Genomic DNA, 22,470 nt, shown 5'->3' with positions numbered 1-22,470 from the left:
CTCTCTCTCCTCTCTCTCTCTCTCTCTCTCTCTCTCTCTCTCTCTCTCTCTCTCTCATTTTTTTAAAACTACCTTTAGATTGTATATAAGGTGCTTAGGAAATATAAATGAATGAAAAGGCAGTCAGTTGGACTTCCCGACAGAAATCAAGTCTCTAGCAGAGGAGAGAACCCGCTTGGGTGAGGCTTCCAAGCAAAAAGAAAAATAGTAATAGATAGAGATGATGTCATCGACTCGGGAGCTTACAACATCCAGCAGAAACCCACTGTAGAAGTTAACACAGTCAGCTGGGGTTCATGCCGGTGCCTTTTCTCCATAATTGAGCTATGGATGGCTGGGTTCCGGACTTCTATTTCCCACTGCGGACACTTTCATATCCTGGGAAAAACAATAAACCTCTGTTGAATGGGACTCGCCTTCTAGCTCTTCTTGAGGACGTAGTGTTTTTATTCTTGAGCTGCTTTATTCTGTCCCTGTCATGGAATTAGAGTAAAAAGCCCCTCCCACAGAAAAAGGGTTCTGGAGAACACCTGACATACATATGCTTAGGTCTCGAGTGTAGAGAAAGGAACCCCACTTTCAGAGCCAACTTCTCAGTCACCCTAAATCACACGTGACAGTTTACCAGAATAATGTCCATTAGACCCTGTTCATTCTGATGGGCTAGTCACTTTTCCCATCCATTGCAGACATTCTTCCTACGTGGGAACCAACGGACTCCTATCTATGGAAAACACCGCTGAGTCTGACCAAAGAAGAATGCGGTATGTGCTAGCACTGGGCCAGTCTGGTGAAAGTGGGGTTCGGGCTGGAGCAAGAAGCTCGGATGCCTCGTCAGTGTAGACTGTACGTGAAAGTGGGTAGTCTCTCTTCTACTCATCAAAATTTAGGCAAAAATAGTGTTCGTGGACTCACGTGGCCACCTGGATGCAGGAGCTCTAAACCCATCATCAGAGATGCTTTTCTGCCTTCCTTATGGGTCAGCCTTCTGTAGAGGCTGGTTCTGAACAGTCTCTCCCTTGACAGTAGCCGCCTTCATTCCCAGCTAATTTAAAGAACACCGGTTTAAGGGTATATTTTCCAATGCTTCCATCAAAACTCCTCAAATTGGGGCCAGTGAATGAAAAAAAACAACTCCAGTTAGTTAAGAAAAACTAGTGTAGATATCCCTCGATATCTTAGGGGAGTTTGTCAGCATGCACGGATGCTAAAGTCTCTTATATGCAGTGATACAGTATCTGCACTTAACTGCCACACCTCCGTCCCGTGCACTTAAAATTGTCAGCAGATTGTCTCTTTCCTTGCTGCTTGAGAATTTCATACACGCATGTGTTGTGGTCTGATCAGATCTACCTCCCTTCCCTCCCTTCCAGTCCTCCCAAACCTCACGTCACTTTTCTCTCCTAACTTCACTTGCTCGTTTTTCAAACTCACTGGGTACACTTAGTGCTTCTGATATGTCCATTGCTAGAGAGCTGTGGTGATTTAAAAGAAAGTGGCCCCCAAAGGGAGTGGCACTAATCGGAGGTGTGACCTGTTTGGAGAAAGTGTGTCACTGTGGGGGCGGTCTCTCTTCTCAAGCTTCACTCATTATGACAGTCAGATCGACTTCCTGTTGCCTCTGAGTCAGATAGAGGACTCTCAGCTCCAGCACCACATCTGCCTGCAGGCTGCCGTGCTCCCCATCCCGATGATAATGGGCTGAACCTCTGAACTGTAAGCAAGTCACCTCAATTAAAGGTTTTCATTGAAGAGTTGCCATGGGCATGACATCTTTTCACAGCAGTAAAAATCCTCCCTAAGACAAGAGCCATCTACCAGAACACAGGCAGCCTCTCGGGCACCACACCTGAAGAAAACTGGCTATCCTCCACCAGCAGCCATCAGGTGCCAATAGCTCTCAACTAGGGGTGGGATTTTATGAGCCCCTCCCCCTTCCATGCTGAGATTTTTGAGCTGGCTTGATCTTGTGCAGGCTCTGTGAGTGCTCTCACAGTCTCTTGCGAGCTGACGAGTGCAATGGCCCCGATATAACCACACAAACATGTTTCCACTACAGATATCCACTACCTCTTCCTCTTACAATCTTTCTGCCTCATCTTCTTCAATGATCTCTGAACCCTGGAGGAAGGGAATATGTGCTTCAGATGTCCCATTTGGTACCTACTGTAATGTCAATTCTATAAATAACTAATTGAGTTTCTCTTTTGTTTATGTTGTGGTGTGTGTGCACATGTACACACACACGCGCGCATGCTGCAGCATGCATGTGGAGGTTAGAAGACAATTTGCTGGCGTCCCTTCTCTCCCAGGTCTCACTCTCGGGTCATCACCCTTGGCAGCATGAGACTGTCCCCACTGAGCTGTCTTGCCAATCACCATTATGTTGAATTGTTTGGGGATGCTGATTCTTTAAAAGGAGGTACATGTTCAGCACAAACACAACTTTCAAAAGTATTTCAATCAATAGCTAATTGAATATATATTGCAGAAACCACAGATTGTGGTAGCCTGACGACCTCTATCAGATGCTTTCCTTTGGCCCTTAGCTCCCTCCGTGTCTGTGTCCTCATACAATTTGATTGAGAGAATCTGTTACCCATTAGCGTAATTTGTTTTGTTTCGTTTCCCCTGCCAGAATCCTCTTTCTGATATCTCTAGAATCTGAGGGATGGAAGAATGAATTAAGATGCCTGCTGTAGGTAGACCCTAGCTTGGGTGGTTCCATCATGGAACTATTGTGAACAACACTGTCAAGAATAGCCATGTGGCTGTATCTCTGTGTTATGTGACTTGCAATCTAGTTCAAGGGCTTGAGGGTGGGAAGACGGGCTCCCAGAGGAAATTCAAACATCCCATGGAGGCTGGCATAGACTTACACAGCTGTACTTTTTTACCAATGCTCTAAGCAACTCTAAAGGAGTTTCTGTGTTTCTTCATGATTCTAGATAAAATAAGGGAGTACAAACTGCGTGTGATGGGAAAGAACTTACTTGTGTGTGACACCACCATCTGGCCTGGAAACCAAGCAGACTTTCTGTACATCAATGTGAGAAACCACGATGCAATCTTGCCATGTCTCTTCCTACCCAGGAGCCCCCAGGGGAGACAGCCTAAGACAGTGGTCATCCATGGAATTCCTGGTATCGGAAAAACAACGCTGGCCAGAAAGACGATGCTGATGTGGGCGCAAAACAAGTTCTACGCACACAAATTTAAGTTTGCTTTCTATTTCCACTGCCGAGAGCTGAACTGGGTGAGAGAGCGCAGCTTCTCGGAGCTGATTGAGGGCCAAGGGCTTATGTCTCAGGCTCTCGTGTCTAAGATTTTATCCAGACCAGATCAACTTCTGCTCCTTTTGGACGGCTTTGAGGAGCTCACATCTTCCCTCATCACAAGACCAGCTAATCTGGTGGAAGACTGGAACCAGAAGTTGCCTGGGGTTGTTCTCCTGAGCAGCTTGTTAAGCAAAAGGATGCTTCCAGAAGCCACACTCCTGATCATGGTGAGACCGACCTCCTGGAGAGGAGTTAAAGTGTTAGTCAAGCGTCCCTCCCACGTCACCCTGACTGGATTTAGGAGGACAGAAACGCTCGACTATCTCAGGTCGTATTTCAAAGACAGAATGAAAAGGAATCAAGTTGTGGATTTTGCCATGAAAAACACCATTCTCTTGTCCATGTGTCGGGTCCCTGTGGTGTGCTGGATGGTGTGTCATTGTCTAAGAAAACTGATGCAGAAAATGGTAAATCTCACAGAGGCTTGTCCAAATGCAACATCTGTGTGTGTGTTGTTTCTGGCTACCCTGTTCCCAACCATATGGAAGAAACTTTCTGGCAGTAATTACCAAAAGCAATTGGAAGGTGTGTGCCGTCTGGCTGCCCACGGTGTATGGGACCTGAAGAGTGTGTTTGATAAGACGGACTTTCAGCATGTCAAGGTGGATGAGGCCACCATAGACGCTTTCCTTCAAGTGAACATTCTTCGAAAGCTAAAAGACAAAGGAGACCGTTACGTGTTTGCCTTGTTTATCTTCCAGGAGATTTTTGGCGCCCTGTTTTATGTTCTCTTTTTCCCCCAAAGAATTATATATTATCACCCACTGAGCCAAGTGGGCATCCAGGATCTGATTGCAATGTCGCGATCCAGAGAAAACTGCGAGACTCAGATGGGGCTTTTCTTATTTGGTCTTTTAAATGAAGCGTGTGCTGGCATCGTGATGAGGTCCTTCAAGTGCGGAATAGGCTTGGGTAACAAGAGGAAGGCCATAAGTGTGATAACCCATTTGAATGACTATGGATGCTATGACTGCTCCCAGCTCTTCCCCTGCCTGACCGAAATCGGGGAGGAGAGCTTTGTCTGCAGTGCCCTGGAAAGCTACCAGAAAGTCTTTTTGAAACTCAGGAGCCTGAAGGACCTTCAGCTGTCTGCGTTTTGCCTTAGGCGCTGCCGAGGTTTGGAGAAAGTAGAACTGACTCTGTCGAGAGCCTTCTACCAGGACCTTTGGCCGGACTCAGCAGATCCTACCCAGAGCACTCAGTGAGTGTTTAGTCTTTGGTAGTAGCCTGCTGCGCACTAGGGTTTCTACCTCCTGGGAATGCGGGAAGCAGTTGAGTTCTGATCTTGTGGTTATTGTTCTGTTTCCATTTAGGTTTTATTGGGTGCATGTGAAAGCTTTACCTACATGTGTGTCTGTACACCACAGGTGTCTGGTGCCCTAAGAGGCCAAAAGCAGGCACTGGATCCCATGGAACTGGGGTTAGGGTTGATTGTGGACCAACATGTGGGTTCTGGGAAGCGAAACTTGGTCCTTTATAAGAGCAGCAAGGTCTCTGAGACACTCTTTAACAGCTACTTGGGTAGTTTTTAAATTATGTTTTATTTATTGAATGTAGAGATGGGTGCATGCCTACCAGGTGCACGGGTGGAGGCCAGGGGACAACTTGCAGGAGTTAGGTCTCCCTTTCCAGCGTGTGGGTGGCAGGGGTAGAACTCAAGTTGAAGGGTGTGGTGGCAAGTGCTATTCCCTACTGAACCATCTAGCTAAGTCAATGTTAGTTTAGGCTAGTGAAGACCCCAAATCTTTCTGCTCTCTAGTTTATACGATTCTTCTAACTTATTTGTGGTTTAGTCTTGGTTTGTTTTAATTTTTTGAGACAAAGTCCTCTCTCTCTCTCTCTCTCTCTCTCTCTCTCTCTCTCTCTCTCTCTCTCTCTCTCTTTCTCTCACCCTGGCTGTCCTGGAACTCACTTTGTAGACTAGGTTGTCCTTGAACTCACAGAGATCCACCTGCTTCTAGAAGCCTCCTGAATGCTGGCATTGAAGGCATGGCTTGGTTCTTTTATCTCAAATGCCAGCCCTGTGTTTCCTCATTTTTTTTAGATTTCTCTATGTAATAGTCCTGGCTGTCCTGAAACTCACTCTGTAGACCAGGCTGGCCTTGAACTCACTAAGATTCTCCTGTCTCTGCCTCCCAAGTGCTGGGATTAAAGCTGTGCCGTCACTGCCCAGCGAAAATAGATTTTTTTTCTCACAGAATATATCCTGATTATGATTTCCCGTTCCTGTCCACCTCCCAGTTAATCCCCCTCTTCCATCTTGATGCATTCCCTTTGCTCCTCTAGAACAAACAGGCTTCTAAGGGATAATAATAAAATAAAATAAGATAAAATATAATATAAGAGAAAACAAAAGCAAATATGTTGGAATTGAACAAAACCAGTAAAAAGAAAAGAGCCCAAGAGAAGGCACAAGAAACACACTCAGGAACCCCATTTATAAAACCCACTAAACTGGAAGCCATACTATGTACACAGAGGACCTGGTGCAGACCTATGCAGGCCCTGTGTGTGCTACCTCAGCCTCTGTGAGCTCATCTGAGCTTTGCTCATGATGATTTAGAGGACCTTGTTCGCCTGGTTCCTCCATCCCCTCTGGCTCTTACATTCTTTTCACCTCCTCTTCCTAAGGGTTCCCTGCTCCCTGAAGGGAAGGATTTGATAAAGATGCCCCATTTAGGACCGAGTGTTCTGAGATCTCCCACTCTCTGCATAATGTCTGGCTGTGGGTCTCTGTATTTGCTCCCATCTGCTGCAGGAGGACGCGTTTCTGATGATGACTGAGCAAGCCATTGATCTATGAGCACAGCAGAGTGGGACTGGGAGTCATTGTTTTGCTTCTTTTTTGCTTTAGACTAGTGGGATGTGGTTTTATCCTAGGTCTCTGGGCTATCTAGTCTCTGGTTCTTAGTCACCCAAGCAATGCCAGGTATGGGTTCCATCTCTGCTTTTCCCATTGTGTATTTGTGGATTTATCTCTAGAGCTTCAATTCCATTCCATTGCCCGCTGTGTCTGTTTTGGGGCCGATACCATGCTATTAGAATTTGAAATTGGGGTTAGTGATACTTCCTGCAGTATTTTTATTATCCAGAGTTGTTTTAGCTGTCCTGGGTTTTTTGTGTGTATGTTTCCATACAAAGCTGAAAATTGTCCTTTAAAGTTCAGTGAGGAATTATGTTGAGATTTTGATGGGGATTACATTTGGTAAGGTGGCCATTTTTACTATATTAATCCTACCAATCCATGAACATGGGAGATCTTTTCATTTTCTGAAGTCATCTTCAACTTCTTTCTTGAGTCTTTTAAAGTTTTTATCATGCATGCTTGGTTAGAGTTGCCCCCAAGATATTTATAGTGTTTGAGGCTATCATGAAAGCTGTTTCCCTGATTTCTTTCTTAGTCCATTTTTCACTTGTATATAGCAGGGCTTACGTGAGCTAATTTTGTATTGAGCTACCTTGCTGAAAGTGTTTATCAGTTGTTGGAGTTCCCTGCTGGAATTTTTAGGGTGTACACTATCATACCATCTTCAAATAAAGATACTTTGATTTCTTCCTTTCCAGTCTGTATCCTCTTGATTTCCTTCGATTGTCTTAATTGCTTTGGCTAATATTTCAAGTACTATATTTATTAGGCATGGAGAGAATGGACAACCTTATCTTGTTCTTCTTCCTGGAATTGCTTTGAGTTTCTCTCCATCTAATTTGGTTTTAGCTATAGGTTTGCTGTATATTGCCTTTATTTTGTTTAGGTCTGTTCCTTGTATCCCTGTTCTCTCCAAGACATTTATCATGAAGGGGTGTTAGATTTAGTCAAAGACTTTTTTCAGCATCTAATCAGATGATCATGTGATTTTTTCTTTCAATTTGTTTATATGGTGGATTATATTGATTTTTGTGTGTTTAACCATCCCTACATCTCGATATGAAGCCTACTTGATCATGGTAAATGATATTTTTGATGTGTTCTTTGATTCAGTTTTTAAGTATTTTTTTTGAGCATTTTGGTATCTATGTTTTGAGGGAGATTGGTCTGCAATTCTCTTTGTTCTCTTTGTTGATTCTTTACTCCATTTGGGTATCAAGTTAACTGTGTCCTCATAAAGTGAATCTGGCAATGTTCCTTCTGTTTCTATTTTGTTTAATAATTTTAGGAGTATTGGCATTAACTCTCCTTTCAAATTCTGATAGAGTTCTCCTCTGAAACCATCTAGCTCTGGGGTTTTTTTTGGGGGGGGGTTGTTTGTTTGTTGGTTGGTTAGTTGGTTTGGGATAATTAGTGACTGATTCTGTTTCACTAGAGGTTATACGTCTATTTAAATTATTTATATAATCTTTATTTAACTTTTGTAAGCTGTATGTATCAAGAAAATTATCCATTTCTTTTAGATTTTCCCATTTGGTAGAGAACAGGTTTTTAAAAATATGTCCATATAATTCCCCCTCTTCATGTTTAATTTTGTTAACTTGAATATCCTTTCTCTACCTTGTAGTTAATTTGTATTAAGGTTTGTCAATCTTATCAATTTTAATCAAAGAACCAATTTTTTATTTCATTGATTCTTTTTTTTTTATTTATTATGTATACAATATTCTGTCTGTGTGCATGTCTGCAGGCCAGAAGAGGGCACCAGACCTCATTCCAGATGGTTGTGAGCCACCATGTGGTTCCTGGGAATCGAACTCAGGACCTTTGGAAGAACAGGCAATGCTCCTAACCACTGAGCCATCTCTCCAGCCCCCTCATTGATTCTTTTTATTGGGTATTGTTGTTGTTGTTTCTATTTTATTGATTTCAGCCCTGAGATTGATTCTTTCAGTTCTTTCCTTCTGGATGTGGTTTCTCCCTTTTGTTCTAGAGTTTTCAAATGTGCTGTTACGTTACTAATATGAGATCTCTCCATTTTTTTTTAAATAGAAGCACTTTTCCTATGAACTTGCCTCCTGAACTGCTTCCATTGTGTCCTATAAGTGTGGGTATGTTGTGTGTTCATTTTCACTCAATTCCGGGAAGTCTTTTTTAATTTCTGTCTTGATCGATTTTTCATTCAGTAGTGAGTTGTTCAGTTTTCATGGGTTTGTAAGCTTTCTGTTGTTCTGTTGTTGCTACACAACCTTAATCCCCAGTGGTCTGACAGGATGCAGGGGGCTGTTTCAGTCTTCTCGTATCTGTTGAGACTTACTTTGTAATTGAGTACATGGTCGATTTTGGAGAAAATACCATGAGATGCTGAGAAGATGCTGAGAAGGAGGTATGTGTGTGTGTGCGTGTGTGCTTGGGTGAAATGTTCTGTAAATATTTGTTCGGTCCATTTGGTTTATGATGTCTGTTAACTCCAGCATTTCTCTCTTTGGATTCAGTCTATATGACCTGTCTATTGATGAGTGTGGGCTACTGAAGCCTCCCACTATCAGTGTGTGAAGGTCAATATGGGGTTTGAGCTGTAGTAGTGTTTCTTTTATGAAATAAAAGAGTGTGGGGGAGGGGTGCCCTTGTGTTTGGGGCATAGATGTTAAAAATTGCAATGTCCACTTGGTGGATTTTTTCTAATGAGTTTATACTGTCCTTCTGTATCTCTTCTGGTTAAATTTGTGTTGAAGTCTGTCAGCTATTAAAATGGCTACATCAGCTTTCTTCTTCTTCTTCTTCTTCTTCTTCTTCTTCTTCTTCTTCTTCTTCTTCTTCTTCTCCTTCTTCTCCTTCTTCTCCTTCTCCTCCTCCTCCTCCTCCTTCTCCTCCTTCTCCTCCTCCTCCTTCTCCTACTCTCCCTTCTCCTCCTTCATCATCTTCTTTTTTGTTTTTTTTCATTCAAAAATTTCCACTTCCTCCCCTCTTCCCATTCCCCTCCCACTCCCCCACCCTCCTCCCTCACCCTCCAGTCTTCCTGTCGGAAGTTCAAGGCCCTCCCCCGTCCATCTAGGCCTAGGAAGGTGTGCATCCAAACAGACTAGGCTCCCAAAAAGCCAGTACATGCAGTAGAAACAAGTCCCAGTGCCTTTATCAATGGCTTCTCAGTCAGCCCCCATTGTCAGCCACATTCAGAGAGTCTGGTTTGATCGCATGCTCATTCAGTCCCAGTCCAGATGGATTTAGTGAGCTCCCATTAGATCAGGCATACTGTCTCAGTGGGTGGACCAACCCTTCACAGTCCTGACTTTCTTGCTCAACATCTCCCTTCTTCTGCTCTTCAACTGGACCTTGGGAGCTCAGTCCAGTGCTCTGATGTGGGTCTCTGGTCTCTATCTCCATCCATCACCAGATGAAGGTTCTATGGTGATATTCAAGATATTCATCAGTGTGAATATCCAGTGATAATCTTTTTTGGTTTTTTGAGACAGCATTTCTCTGTGTATTTTTGACTATCCTGGAACTCCCTCTGGAGATCAGGCTGGCAGGTTGGTTTAGAACTCATAAAAATCCTCTGTCTCCTGCGTGCTGGCATCAAAGGCATGTGCCCAGCTACCAGTTTACTTCTTAGATCAATTTGTTTGGAATGTCTTTTTCTATCCTTTTACCCTGAGGTGATGTCTATCTTTGATGCTAAGGTGTGTTTCTTGGTTACAGCAGAAGGATGGGTCATGTTTTTTTAACCCATTCTGTTAGTCTCTTTTCATTAGGGAACTGAGACCATTGATGATGAGAGATATCAATGAGCAATGTTTGTTGATCCCTGTTTTTATTTTGGTGTGGTGTGGTGTGTGGGTGTGTGTTTGGGTGTGCATGCGCACACACACACACACTTCCCTTCTTTTCATTTGTTGGTCTGGTATTATTTATTCCTTGTGTTTTTTTGGGGTGTAGTTAACTCTTTAGGTTGGAGTGTTCCTTCTAGCACCTTCTGGAGGACTAGATTTGTAGATAGATATTGCTTAAATTTGGTTTTATCTTGGAGTGTCTCATTTTTTCCTTTATGTGCCAAGGAACTTTCTTTTCTGGTACATTCTATTTTGTGATCTATATGTTTCTTGTATCTTGATAATCATCTTTTTCTTTAGGTTAGGAAAGTTTCTTCTATGATTTTTTTGAACATATTTTCTTTGCCTTTGACTTGGGTTTCTTCTCTTTCCTCTATCCCTGTTATTCATAGATTTTTCTTTTCTTTTTTTTTTTTTTGCACGTGCAGTAAATTTTTTAATGGTGGGCTGTATCATGTCATTAAACATTATAAAACATGTTGCCTTGTAGTGATCTTCTTTCCACACACAGGTTGCACGGGGCCACTAATTTCCCTTTAACAGCATCGACATGTGATGGCCACTGGTTTCTGTGCATTTTGCCCTTGGGGTCTATTTGTAGCGCTACCCTTTGGAGGCGGAGTGTTGATTCCAGTAGGAGGGGTCCTGAGGATCCTGGATTACTGAAATAAAGTCTGGATTGCACTTTTTCAAACAATCACAGTTCTTTTCATAGGTCCCAGTTTTCCTGAATGTCTTATGACAGAATTCTTTTAGATTTAGCATTTTTGACTGATGTCTTCATTTCTTCTTTTGCCTCTTCAATGCCTGTGATTCCATCTTCTGTCTCTTGTGTTCTAGGTGAAGTGTAGAAGGAGCAGAGGGCCGCTTCCTGCCACCCGGCTCCCAGCTGCCTGGCTAGCTTATGTGACCTTCCCACATCAGTGAAGCATGCCTTTAGGGTTCTTGTATTAGTTCCCATAGTTTTTATTTTAGATTTTCCTTGGTTCGATTTTTTTTATTGATTCTATTTCCATTTTCAGGGCTTGAAATGTTTTATTCATCTCCTTCCATGGTGTTTTCATAGATTTCCTTAAGGGATTTATTTTTATTTCCTCTTTAAGGATCAGCACCATCTTCAGACAGGCTGTGTTAAGATCTTTTGATTGTTCTTTAGCTATGTTAGAATATTCAGGGCTTGCTGGGCTCTGGTGAAGACATACTGTCTTGGTTGTTACGGTTGTATTTTTATGCTGGCATCTAGGCATCTAGGGTTGAGAAGACTGTAATTCTAGGTGCTAATATCTGTTCTTGTCTTTATCAGGTGGGTGTTTTGTTCCTGGTTTCTGGTTGCTTTCTCGGGTTCTTAGGAGAATATGGTGGCTGTGTGTTGCTTAGCAGAAAATTCATCTGGGCCACTGTGGCCACTGGGAGTCCAGGTAGAATGGAGCTGACGCTTAGGGATGTGGTTAGGGAAGGAAGGGGAGCATGCGAGGGAGCAGTGGGGAGAAAAGTGGGTCCCCTGGAAATGGGGGCAGAGAGTGAGGCGGGGTCATGGCAGGTCTGCTACAGGGCTGTGGATGAAACTAGGGGTTTGAACTTGAAGGAATGGAGAGAGAGGTGAAGGTTTTCAGCTAGCTCCAGCTTGGCTGGCCAGAGTAGTCTGCGGACTCCCTGAGAATGCCTGCCTGGCTGCTGGAGCTGGAAGCTGGCATGAAGCATTGAACGGGAGCAGGTGAGTCTGGAGGAAGATCTGTTTGAGCCACTCGGAATTGGGAGAGGGAGGCTGGAGCAGGTGTCTGCTACTGAGCCATGGATAAGACTGGGGAACTGGTTTTGGAGGAGCTGAAGGAGAGGTGAAGGTCTGTAGTTAGCCTACCTGCTTCCCTGGCTGGAGCGGCCTGCAGGCTTCCAGGCTGCTTATTCAACTTTAAACTCGAATTTTCCTTGAGTTTAATGTCAATTTTGGCCCTTACCCTTCTTTTTTTTTTTTTTCCTTGCTTTCACTCAGACTGAGAGAGAATAAGATCGTCTTCAGCTGGTGGGAAGATATCTGCTCCGTGTTTGAAACAGAAACAAATAAAGACCTGGAAGTGCTGATGGTGACTGACAGCATCCTGGAGGCCCTGTTCATACAGATAATCACTACCACCCTGCAGAGGCCCCAGTGTAAAGTGCAAAGGTTACAGTGAGTACTGTATTCCATGTTTGTTTACTCTTCTGTTACTATGGCAACAAAAAATGCACGGACACAAATCCAGCCTAGAGCCCATCATGCCAGGGGAAGACTGGGCAACATGGAGGAAGGAAGGGCACAGTGCAGGAACTGGAAGACATGTACATTTCAACCACACGCATAGGAAAGAGCAAGAGAACAAGAGGGTCTGGGCTATGAAACCTTAAAGCCCGCCTCCAGTGATGTACTTTCTCCAGTGAGGCTCCACCTCCTAAAAGTTCCATAACCTTCCCAAAGGGCACCACCAACCACAAACCAAGTGTTCAAACACAAACCTATACGGTTTCAAATTTCAAATTCAAATCCCTACAAGTATCAAACACAAGTGTATCCCAGAGAATAGTGACCACTTCCTGGCTGGAAGGAAGCCCATGGAAATATCTATTTCCATTTAACTTTCTTATTCCTTCTCCTATTTCCCACTCTATGGGCAAGAAATACACACACTGAGCTATGTTTTTTCGTCAATGCATCATTTTTAGTGGCTCTCAATGCTTTATATTTGTAGTGTGTTTCATTATGGCATTTTCATACATATTTTCTTTTGTTGTTGTATGCATAAATTGTGTATGTGTATGTATGTGTGTGTGTGTGTGTGTGTGTGTGTATGTGAGTGTGAAGACCAGAGGTCAATGTTGGATCTTTTTTTGTTTCCTCCCTCTTTTTTTGAAGCAGGGTCTCTTGCCGAACATAGAACTTGCTCATTCATCTAGGCTGGCTTGCCAAAAGTCCCAGAGATCCCCCTGTTTCTTTCTCTAAAGCACTGGGGTTATAAATACCCTACTTCCCATTCAAGTGCTGGGGATCTGAACTCAGGTCTTTGCTTGGGTCATCTCCCCAGCCGTGATGCCCCTCTTGAAAGCTGCGTAGCCTGCAGTTGTACGTGTGCCTCATTTCTTTTCACCCATTCATGTATGAAGGGTGTGCCATGTTCAGCTTTCCGTGGGAGGATTACTGTGTTCCCAGAAAGTGAATTTGAGCTGGGGGGTGATTGAAACCGTATACTTGGGAGCCAGAAGTCACATCAGTTCCTATCTTGCCAGTGGCTGGGTCCATGAATGCCCAGGGCACAGATGGTACAATGGAATACTGGGTTTCTGCTAATATACTCTGTTGTGTGCCAGTGTGCCCACATCCATAAAAGGATGATAATGGGGGCTGGAGCAGTGGCTCAGTGGGGAAGTGACAGGGGTCTTGAGTACCAGCCTCAGCACCACGTCAGGGCTCGGAGCAGGACACGTACAGCAAGCGAAAATCTGACTCCTAAGATCTCAGGGTAAATAAATTAACTCAAGCATGTTACCTCTGCATGTTCTTTATTCTTTGGGTGAAGACGCAGAGAGAAGGGATGATGTCCACCTGGTTTTTAAATAGCTTAAATTTTTTCATAGACAAAAACAATGAAATCAACATGCATTTGAGAATCACAAAATAACAGGTAGAACGTGGCAAAGCAGCTCCAAGAAAAGGTGACACCACCCAGGAAGGGCCAGCGTCCAAGGGGAAATAGCTGACATTCCAAACCATTAAAGAAGAACACTAGACAGCCCTGAACCCTGGACTCGCCCACTCCCCTTCCCCCCCTTCCCCCAATCTCCTGTTTGTCAGTAAGGGCGGGCACCCTGTCTTCCTCTCTTTTTGAAATTTCTACGTGATCTATTAGCAAAGGTAATTATGTGTGTGGGGGGGGGGTGACTTTATGTAGATTTAACTATTTAGAACAAAATGTGAATGTCAGCACTCTAAGGCCCAGTCACTCCATTGCCTGTACAGGAGGAAGTTACTAGGCTGAGGTATTTTGGGAATGAATTCCATTTTGAAGGGGAAAAGAGTCAAGGCTTCACAATTCTGTTTTTACAGAATTGACAGCAACTTATCCAAAAGACAAGTGTTCCCAAAACTCTGCCATTGGGTTCTCTGTATGGAGTGTCTGTAATATATATATATATATATATATATTCCCGTATATACTTATCTGTCTATTGGTCTGTCCACTATACATTCACTATATAGGCTTGTGGGCTTGTGACAGGGAAGAGCTGTACTGATCTTACAGAAGACCTGAGTTTAGTCACCAAAACCCATATCAGACAGGACAGTTCACAACTACTTACAATTCCAGCACCAAGGAATTAGATGTTCTTTCCTGGCCTCTGTGGGTACCTGCATTTGTGCATACATGCATCACACACTCACTCAACACACACACACTCAACACACATGCACCACACACAAATGCTCAACACATAAGCACACACATTCAACACACATACTCAACACAAGCATGCACACAGACTCACACACTCAACACACATGCACACACTGGCACTCTCAACACACATGAATGCAAACATACATAATAATAATAAAATAATAACAAAAGCTAGGTGTGGTAGTATATATCTTTAATTTCAGCATTCAAGATGTATAGGCAGGTGGATCTCTATTAGCTAGAGGCCAGCCTGTTCTGCATGATGAATTACAGACCAGCCAGGGGAGTGAGATCCTACCTCAAAAAACAAAAATTACTACTACTACTATTATTATATACATTTTAATAATAATAATACATTTTCAAGGCTAATAATGATATAACGATGACAAGGTTAAAATAGTTCCACAGTAGAGCCCACAGAACCATGCCCAAGAGAAGGAGCGTATCATTCTAGAACTTGTTATGCCTGTAACTCTAGCTCCAGAGAGGCCAGTGCCCCTTCTGTCCTCTGTGAGCACACCCTTACGTGCATTTACTGTCACAACACACCCACACGCACACATGCACACACACAAACGAAGAATTTCAAGTCTGAGATCAACGACCCATTTAGAGAACACTGCTGCCCCCTAGCAGTTGAAGAGCTCATCTCCCATCCCTACACCCTGCCTTTTCTGCACCAGCAGCAGCAGCTGCCTGCATGTGGTTGCCAAGGAGCTGCGCTGGCAAGCATGAGATCGTCCCAGAGGAGGAGATAGGATGAAATAGATCATGGTTCCAGCTTAGCAAGCTGTTATAATGGGAAATGCATGTATCCCTGGCCCCCAAACGTTTCATCTTTCATTCCATCCTATATAAATCCATACATAGACAACCAGGGAAATGGGCAGGAGCATCACCATGACTTCATTTTCAGTCATACAAACTATACTGTGTGTGTGCGTGTGTTCGAGAGAGTGTGTGTGCAAGAGTGTGTGTGTGTAAGTGTGCACACGCATGTGCACATATGGAGGACAGAGAGCAGCCTTTTGGAGTCAGTTCTCTCCTTCCCCATCTCTGATCTGGGTTCAAACTCAGCTCATCAAGTTTGGCAGCAAGTGCCTTTACTGAACAATCACATCAACCCTCGCTCACACAAACTGTAGCAGCAAAGTTTTATGGCATAGTTCCTGCCTATCTGGAGCACTCCTAAAACTCACAACTACGCTAAATTGGAACCCCATTTCACGGATGAAAATAAAAGATAAGGCATGGGATTGCAGAGCTATGGGTATCAAGAACTGGACTAAAGCTGCACACACTCAAGATGGGGCAGCACACACTGCACACACTCAAGATGGGGCAGCACACACTGTAATTGTAGCACTTGGAGGGTATCAGCAAGAGGAGGAGGAGTTAAAAGTCATTTTTGACTACATAGTAAGTTCAAGGCCAACCTGAGATTTATGAGACCTTGTCTCTAAGAATTAAATTTTTTAAAAATCTAGCTCTGGGGTTGGAGAGATGGCACAATGGTTAAGATCACTTGCTGCTCTTGCAAAGGACCTGAGTTTGATTTCCAACACCCGTATTGAGCCCTCAAAACAGTCTGTCACTCTAGCTCCAGAGAATCCAACACCCCCTTTTGGCCTCTGTCAGCACACACACACACACACACACACACACACACACACACACACACAGTATTTTTTAATCAAAAAGACCTAACCCCATAGTTCTTTTATCTGTTAAACTGTACACCCAATCCCTGGTGCTTTCAAGATCCAGAAAGTAACCATTTATCATATAAACAAACCACTGATTTTTCCTTAAAACAAAACATTAAGCCTCACGTAGGCCTTGGCCAGTATCTGACTGCCTTTTCTTCTGTTACAATCGCTATTATTGGCTCCCGTGAACTGAGTGCCTACCATAGCACAAGAAGGATGCTGAGGGAGTTGGGGAGCTGGCTCAGTCACGAAAGTGTTAGCTACACAACCACAAAGATCTCAGTTCCAAGTCCCAGCTCCGACATAAAAACCAGGCAGGGCCAGGCATGCCTATAATCCCAGCACTGGAAAACAGAAGCGAGACTAGGCCCTCTAGGCAGCTAGTCTAGCCAATCAGTAAACTCCAGGCTTAGTAAAGGGTTCTATGTTTTAAAAATATGGCACCAGGCAGTGATGGCACACACCTTTAATACCAGCACTGAGGGAGGCAGAGGCATGCGGATCTCTATGAGTCCGAGACCAGCCTGGTCTACAGAGTGAGTTCCAGGACAGCCAGGGCTACACAGAGAAACCCTGTCTCAAAAAAAAATGGAGCATGATCAAGGACACCACTCAGCATCAACCTCTGGCCTCCATACACAGGTGCTCACACAGGCAAACACACAAAAGGATGCTGGGTGCTTTGCTGGGATCATGTAGGGCAATTTGCACACATACCACAAGGAGAAAATGTCCCATACTCACTGAACAACTTATGCAAGGTCTTCCCACTGAGGAGTCTGGAGGAAGAGATGAGAGCAGGTGCACGAAGCATCTTACATGCTTTCTCTAAGCTATTCGTTCCTACTCACCGTTTTCAGTCACAGCACTGAGTGACTGCCTCCTTTGTGCCGGTCTTAAGTGACTCTGATCTAAATCACCTGTTTGCCTCCCAAGACCCTTCCTGTCGCATCAGCTGGCATGTTTGTGGTCTGATGACCACAGAAATGGTATAGGAGAGGACAGAGGAGAAAGGTCTGTCTGTAACGTGCCTGTCCTGAAAGCATGACTACCTGAGTTCAAATCCCTGGCACCCGTAGGATTATTATATATTATTATTACTATTAAAAATAATCCCAGAGATCCTTGGAGCTCAATGACCAGTCTGTCTGCACAAACTGGTGAACTCTAAGTTCGATGAAAGACACTATCTCAAAAAAAAAAAAGAAAAGAAAAGAAAAGTTAGGCTGGGTGGTGGTGATACACCTTGAGACAAACTGAGACCAGCCTGGTCTACAGAGTGAGTTCCAAGACAGCCAGGGCTACACAGAAAAACTCTGTCTTGAAAAAAAAATCCAAAACAAACAAAGAAACAAATCAGTTAGAAGGGCTGGAGCGGTGGATCAGCAGTTAAGAGTGGTTGCTTCTCACAGAGGACTAAAGTTCAGTTGTCAGCACCCACACTGGGTGACTCAGTGCCAGGAGCTCTAGCTGCATGGGGAATCTGATGCTCCCTGGTGGCCTCCTGGGATCCCTGCAAACACTTGGTGAACGTACCCATAACCACACGCATTCTTACATGAGTGAAAATAAAATCTTTATGAAAATAAGGTAGAGAGTAATTGGGGGAGGCATCCAGTGCTGCACACACACACACACACACACACACACACACACACACGAAGATCACTGAAGTCCCTTGGTAACAGGGTACTGCTTCGTCATCCAGTTTGATGGATGTGAGTCGCATGTTGCATAAAAACTTATTCCGTGTTTTCAGTGAAAACCAGTATCTGAGACAGCTGGGAACAGAGCACACAAAACTGGGGGAGGAGGCCGTGAAATCCCTGTGTATAGTACTGAATCACCCCAGTGTGTAAGGTAAAGGCAGAGGCTGGAATTGGTGGTAGCACATGGATGGGTGGTCTCTGCAGAATGAATGGTCAGGGCTCTGTGCCAGCCTGGCTTCCTCATATCCAGCTACCGTTAGCTTTATTCAACTTTAGCAGTATAATCTGATGAGATTTACCTTGGATAATGCCCAGAAATGGAATCGTTGGCTCACGTTAGCTCTGTTGTTCATTTTTTTGCATATTTATTAGATTTCTTTTCTTTTGTAAAAATGTTTAGATTTGTTTATGTGTTTGGATCTTTTATCTACATATGTATATGTGTGCCACATGCAGGCAGTACCCTTAGGAACCAGAAGAGGGCACCAGCTCTCTTGGCACTACAGTGGGTGCTGGGAACTGAACCCAGGTCCTGTGCAAGAGCAGGCAGTGCTCTTAACCACTGTGTCGTCTCTCTGACTTCTTTTCCTAAGTTCTTACTGGCATGCATTTGCTGTGCACGATGCAGGATTGCACATTTTCACATAGCACGTAATATGCTCTCCGCACATTTCCTCCTTGGCTCCTCTGATATATGACCCTGCTCCTGGGAGCGATGAACAAATATCAATTTACCCCAAACAGGGAACTGACAGCAAACCAAAATAACAATAGCACTGAAGTCCAACTCAGTGAGCCAATGAGTTTATCAGAGTTACTTACAGCTGTATAGGTGAGGGGCTACTTATAGGAGCAAGACATTGCAAAGCCAGTTTTATCACTGAAAGCCCACCTAAGAATCTGGCACCTTAGACCTCACTGCACAGCTCCTGGGAACTCAGTGCGCTAGAGAGTTCCCTTCCAGGCTACTCGGCTGCTCGGCTGGTTGGAGTCTCCTCCAGTTTACGGCTGAGAAGCTAGAACTAACTCCTAGAGTTATCCTTCCTTGAGGAAGAATATGAGGTAGAGGGAAGGGTCTTTGGGGTTACCATTTCCTCCAGGAGTAAGGCTTGCCATCTCTGTGTGTCATCTCTAGGCTGAAGAACTGTGAGGCCACCTTTATAGACTGGATTCTGCTTACCAGCAATCTTCAAAGGAACTCGCACCTGAAGGCTGTGCTACTGACAGCAAGCTCCCCAAACATTTTTGGGGTGAAGTACCTGCTGCTGAGTTACCTCAGGGAACTGATGTAAGTTTAAATTCTCTTCCTGTTGTTATCATTTAGTAGCTCCAGGGCATCCCTAAAGAAATCCTGTGCCACAATGGGAGAAGGTAGATGTATTTAACAGGTGTCAGTCTTATGGTTGATGCGATTGTGTGGGTATACAAATGAACATCCACGAAAACTGAAGAAGTGTGACAGAGGGAGGGAGCACAAGATAAGGAATACCTGTGCTGGCTGATTTTGTCAACTTGACACAAATCTAGACAACTCCAGGAAGAAAAAAATGCCTTCATCAGATTGGCCCATAGGCAAGTCTGTAGGGCACTTTCTTGATTAGTGATTGATGTGTGATCCCACTCCACTATGCCCAACCCTGAGCAGATGGTCCTGGGGTCTATAAGAAAGCAGACTGAACAAGCCATGGGAAGCAAGCCAGTAAGCAACATTCCAACATGGGGTCCCTCCCTGACTTGCCTGGATGACGGGCTGGAGGGTATAAGGTGAAATAAGCCCTTCCCTCCCCAAGTTGCTTTTGGATACAGGAATTTATCAAAGTGATAGAAAACTACCCTGTTGATTAGGGCTCAACAGTTAAGAGAACTTGCCATTCTAGCAGAAGAGCCAAGATCAGCCTCTAGCTACCAATGTAGAGTAGCTCAAAAGAGCCTTTAACTCCAACTCCAGAGGATCCAATAACCTTTTCTGGCCAGTATTGTCACCTGAACTCTTGTACACATCCCCCCATGCAGACATATATGCATAACTTAAAAATAAAATTAATCTTTTTAAGGGTATTGCAGTGGTTTGAATAAAATGTCCCCCATAGGCCAATAGGGAGTGTGGCATTGTTGGAATAGGTGTGTCACTAGCTTTGAGGTCTCAGAAGCTCAAGCCAGTTGTTTCCTGCTATGGATCAAGATGCAGAACTCTCAGCTCCTTCTCCAGTACCATAACTGCCTGCACACTGCTGTGTTCCCCAACATGATGATAACTGGCTGAACCTCTGAACTGTAAGCCAGCCCCAATTAAATGCTTGCCGTGATCATGTTGTTTCTTCAGGGCGATAGAACCCCTGAGAAAGGTATATACTTATACCTAATACCCTAGACCATATCATCATGAGCTCTGTGTGTTCTCCATCCAATGAACGAAACAGTATTATCATTACTGTGTTCTCCCCTCTCTGTGCCTATCAACTGTCTTGAATGCAACTGAACAGGCTAGAATCTTTTAACTCCATGGCAGAACTATACACACTTATCCTTAAGCAGGATGGCACACAGGCACACGGGTTTCTATTATCTAACATTTTACACAGATGGTGGCATCTGCTGTCCTTCCTTTTTAATCATAGGTTTTTGGTTTTTGGGTTTTTTAGTTTGGTGTTTTTGTTTGTTTGGTTGGTTGGTTGGTTTGGTTTTTCGAGACAGGGTTTCTCTGTAGCTTTGGAGCCTATCCTGGAACTAGCTCTTATAGACCAAGCTGACCTCGAACTCACAGAGATCCGCCTGCCTCTGCCTCCCAAGTGCTGGGATTAAAGGCATGTGCCATCACCTCCTGGCTCACACAAGCAGGTTTTAAATGGACATTTTAGTAGCAGAATTTCAGAGTTGAAGAGGGCTTGTCTTCAGCCTGCAAGGTTTTGTGGCTGGCTATGCCCATTTCCAGTCCTATCGTCAACGCATAGCAAAGTTCCCAGGACTTGAAATTCTCAGCTGACTCTAGTCAGGTTTTGTCAACCTGTTGAGCAGCAAATGGCACTTTATTGTTTTAATTGATACTTCTGTCATTTTTCTGAATGATCTTATTTTTAATTATTTTTTATATGTGTATTTCTCATGCATATGTATGTACCCACGCACACGCATATCATGGCACATGTGAAGGTTTGGCGACAACTTGCAAGAGTCAGTTCTCCCCCAACACTATGCTGATCCCAAACTCTAACTCAACTAATTGAGCTTGACAGCAAGAATCTTTGCCTTCCAACCAACTCATTGGCCCAATAATCTTTCTATTTGTCGTGTTAGCCCTGATCTCTACACTTGGTATGTCTTTCCATTTCTAACATCTGGAATTGTGTCTCTTCCTGGGTCAACTCTCATTGAGTCGGTCACCTTTGCTGTCCTCTTTGTAAAGATTTGTTTAGCTTTATTTTACATGCTTGAGTGTTTGCCTGCATATATGTCTGCATGCAAGCAACATGCATGTCAGAAAGCAGCAGTGAATTCCCTGGATGTGGAGTTAATGGTTGTGAGCCACCATGTGGGTGCCAGACTGATCAAGGGTACCATAAGAAATCTCACAGAATCAACTAACCTGGGCTCATTGGAGCTCACAGAGACTGAACCAACAACCAGGGAGCCTGCACAGGACTGACCTAGGCCCTCTGTATATATGTTACAATCGTGTAGCTTGGTCTTCTTGTGGGACTTCTAATAATGGGAACAGAGGCTGTCTCTGACTCCTTTACTGACTTTTAGGATCCTGCTCCTCATACTGGGTCACCTTGTTCAGCCTCAATACACGGGAGGAGCTTAGTCTTACTGCAACTTGATATACCATGTTTTGTTGGTCCTCATGGGAGACCTGTCCTTTCCTAAACAGAAACAGGGGAGGACTTGATGGGAGAAGTAGAAACATAGGGGGTTGGGAGAGAGACAGGGAGGAGAAGAAAGAAGGGAAACTTCGCCCAGGAAGTAAAATAAATAAATAGATTTATATTTATATGTGTATATATGTATACTATATAACATATATTATATGCATGTACATTAAAAACTGTCCCTTGCCTGTGCATTTCTCTTCACAGGCTGGAGAATTGCAACCTCACTGAGGACTCTTGTCAAGAAATTGCCCTCTCTCTCAGCCACAGTAAGCTGCTGACCCACCTGAGTCTGGCAGAGAATGACTTGAAGGATGAAGGATCGAGGCATATCTGGAATGCTTTGGAACATTTAATGTGTCCTTTGCAAAGACTGGTGTAAGTCTGCAAGGATTTTCTTCCTGAAACTCTGGGGGGATTAGGAGGGGGTGATCAGGAGACTCTACTATGGATTCACTTATGCGGTATGTTAAGTATTGTGATGATTTAGTTTTTCTATAATGTGTAGTCAGTTGAGAAGAGACTCTCAATGAGTGACTGTCTAGATCAGATAGTGGGCCTTTGGGCATGTCTGTGGGAGATTGTCTGATTGAGCTCATTGATTTAGGAAGACTCAGACTGAAAATGGGTATTACCATTCCCTTGACTTGGGTCCTATGAAAGAAGAGAAAGTGAGCTGAATACATGCATGCATTTATATTCTGTGTGTGTGTGTGTGT

The 22,470-nt window shown here is 43.9% G+C and overlaps 1 protein-coding gene across 1 annotated transcript in view; it reads left to right on the top strand.

Moving 5' to 3' along the window:
* The window catches only part of Nlrp8 (NLR family pyrin domain containing 8), a 56,833-nt gene that overhangs the window by 2,659 nt on the left and 31,704 nt on the right, over nt 1-22,470 (top strand). Inside the window, exons 2-5 of the mRNA XM_013354506.1 lie at nt 2,949-4,539; nt 12,025-12,201; nt 19,018-19,170; nt 21,959-22,129. Coding sequence (XP_013209960.1) covers nt 2,949-4,539; nt 12,025-12,201; nt 19,018-19,170; nt 21,959-22,129 — 2,092 coding nt within the window. The remainder of the gene's footprint in view (nt 1-2,948; nt 4,540-12,024; nt 12,202-19,017; nt 19,171-21,958; nt 22,130-22,470) is intronic.

Source organism: Microtus ochrogaster, unplaced genomic scaffold (assembly GCF_000317375.1).
Source record: "Microtus ochrogaster isolate Prairie Vole_2 unplaced genomic scaffold, MicOch1.0 UNK47, whole genome shotgun sequence".
Classification (NCBI taxonomy): domain Eukaryota; kingdom Metazoa; phylum Chordata; class Mammalia; order Rodentia; family Cricetidae; genus Microtus; species Microtus ochrogaster.
Note: the sequence above shows the minus strand (reverse complement) of the source record. Positions and strands in the feature narration are given on the sequence as shown.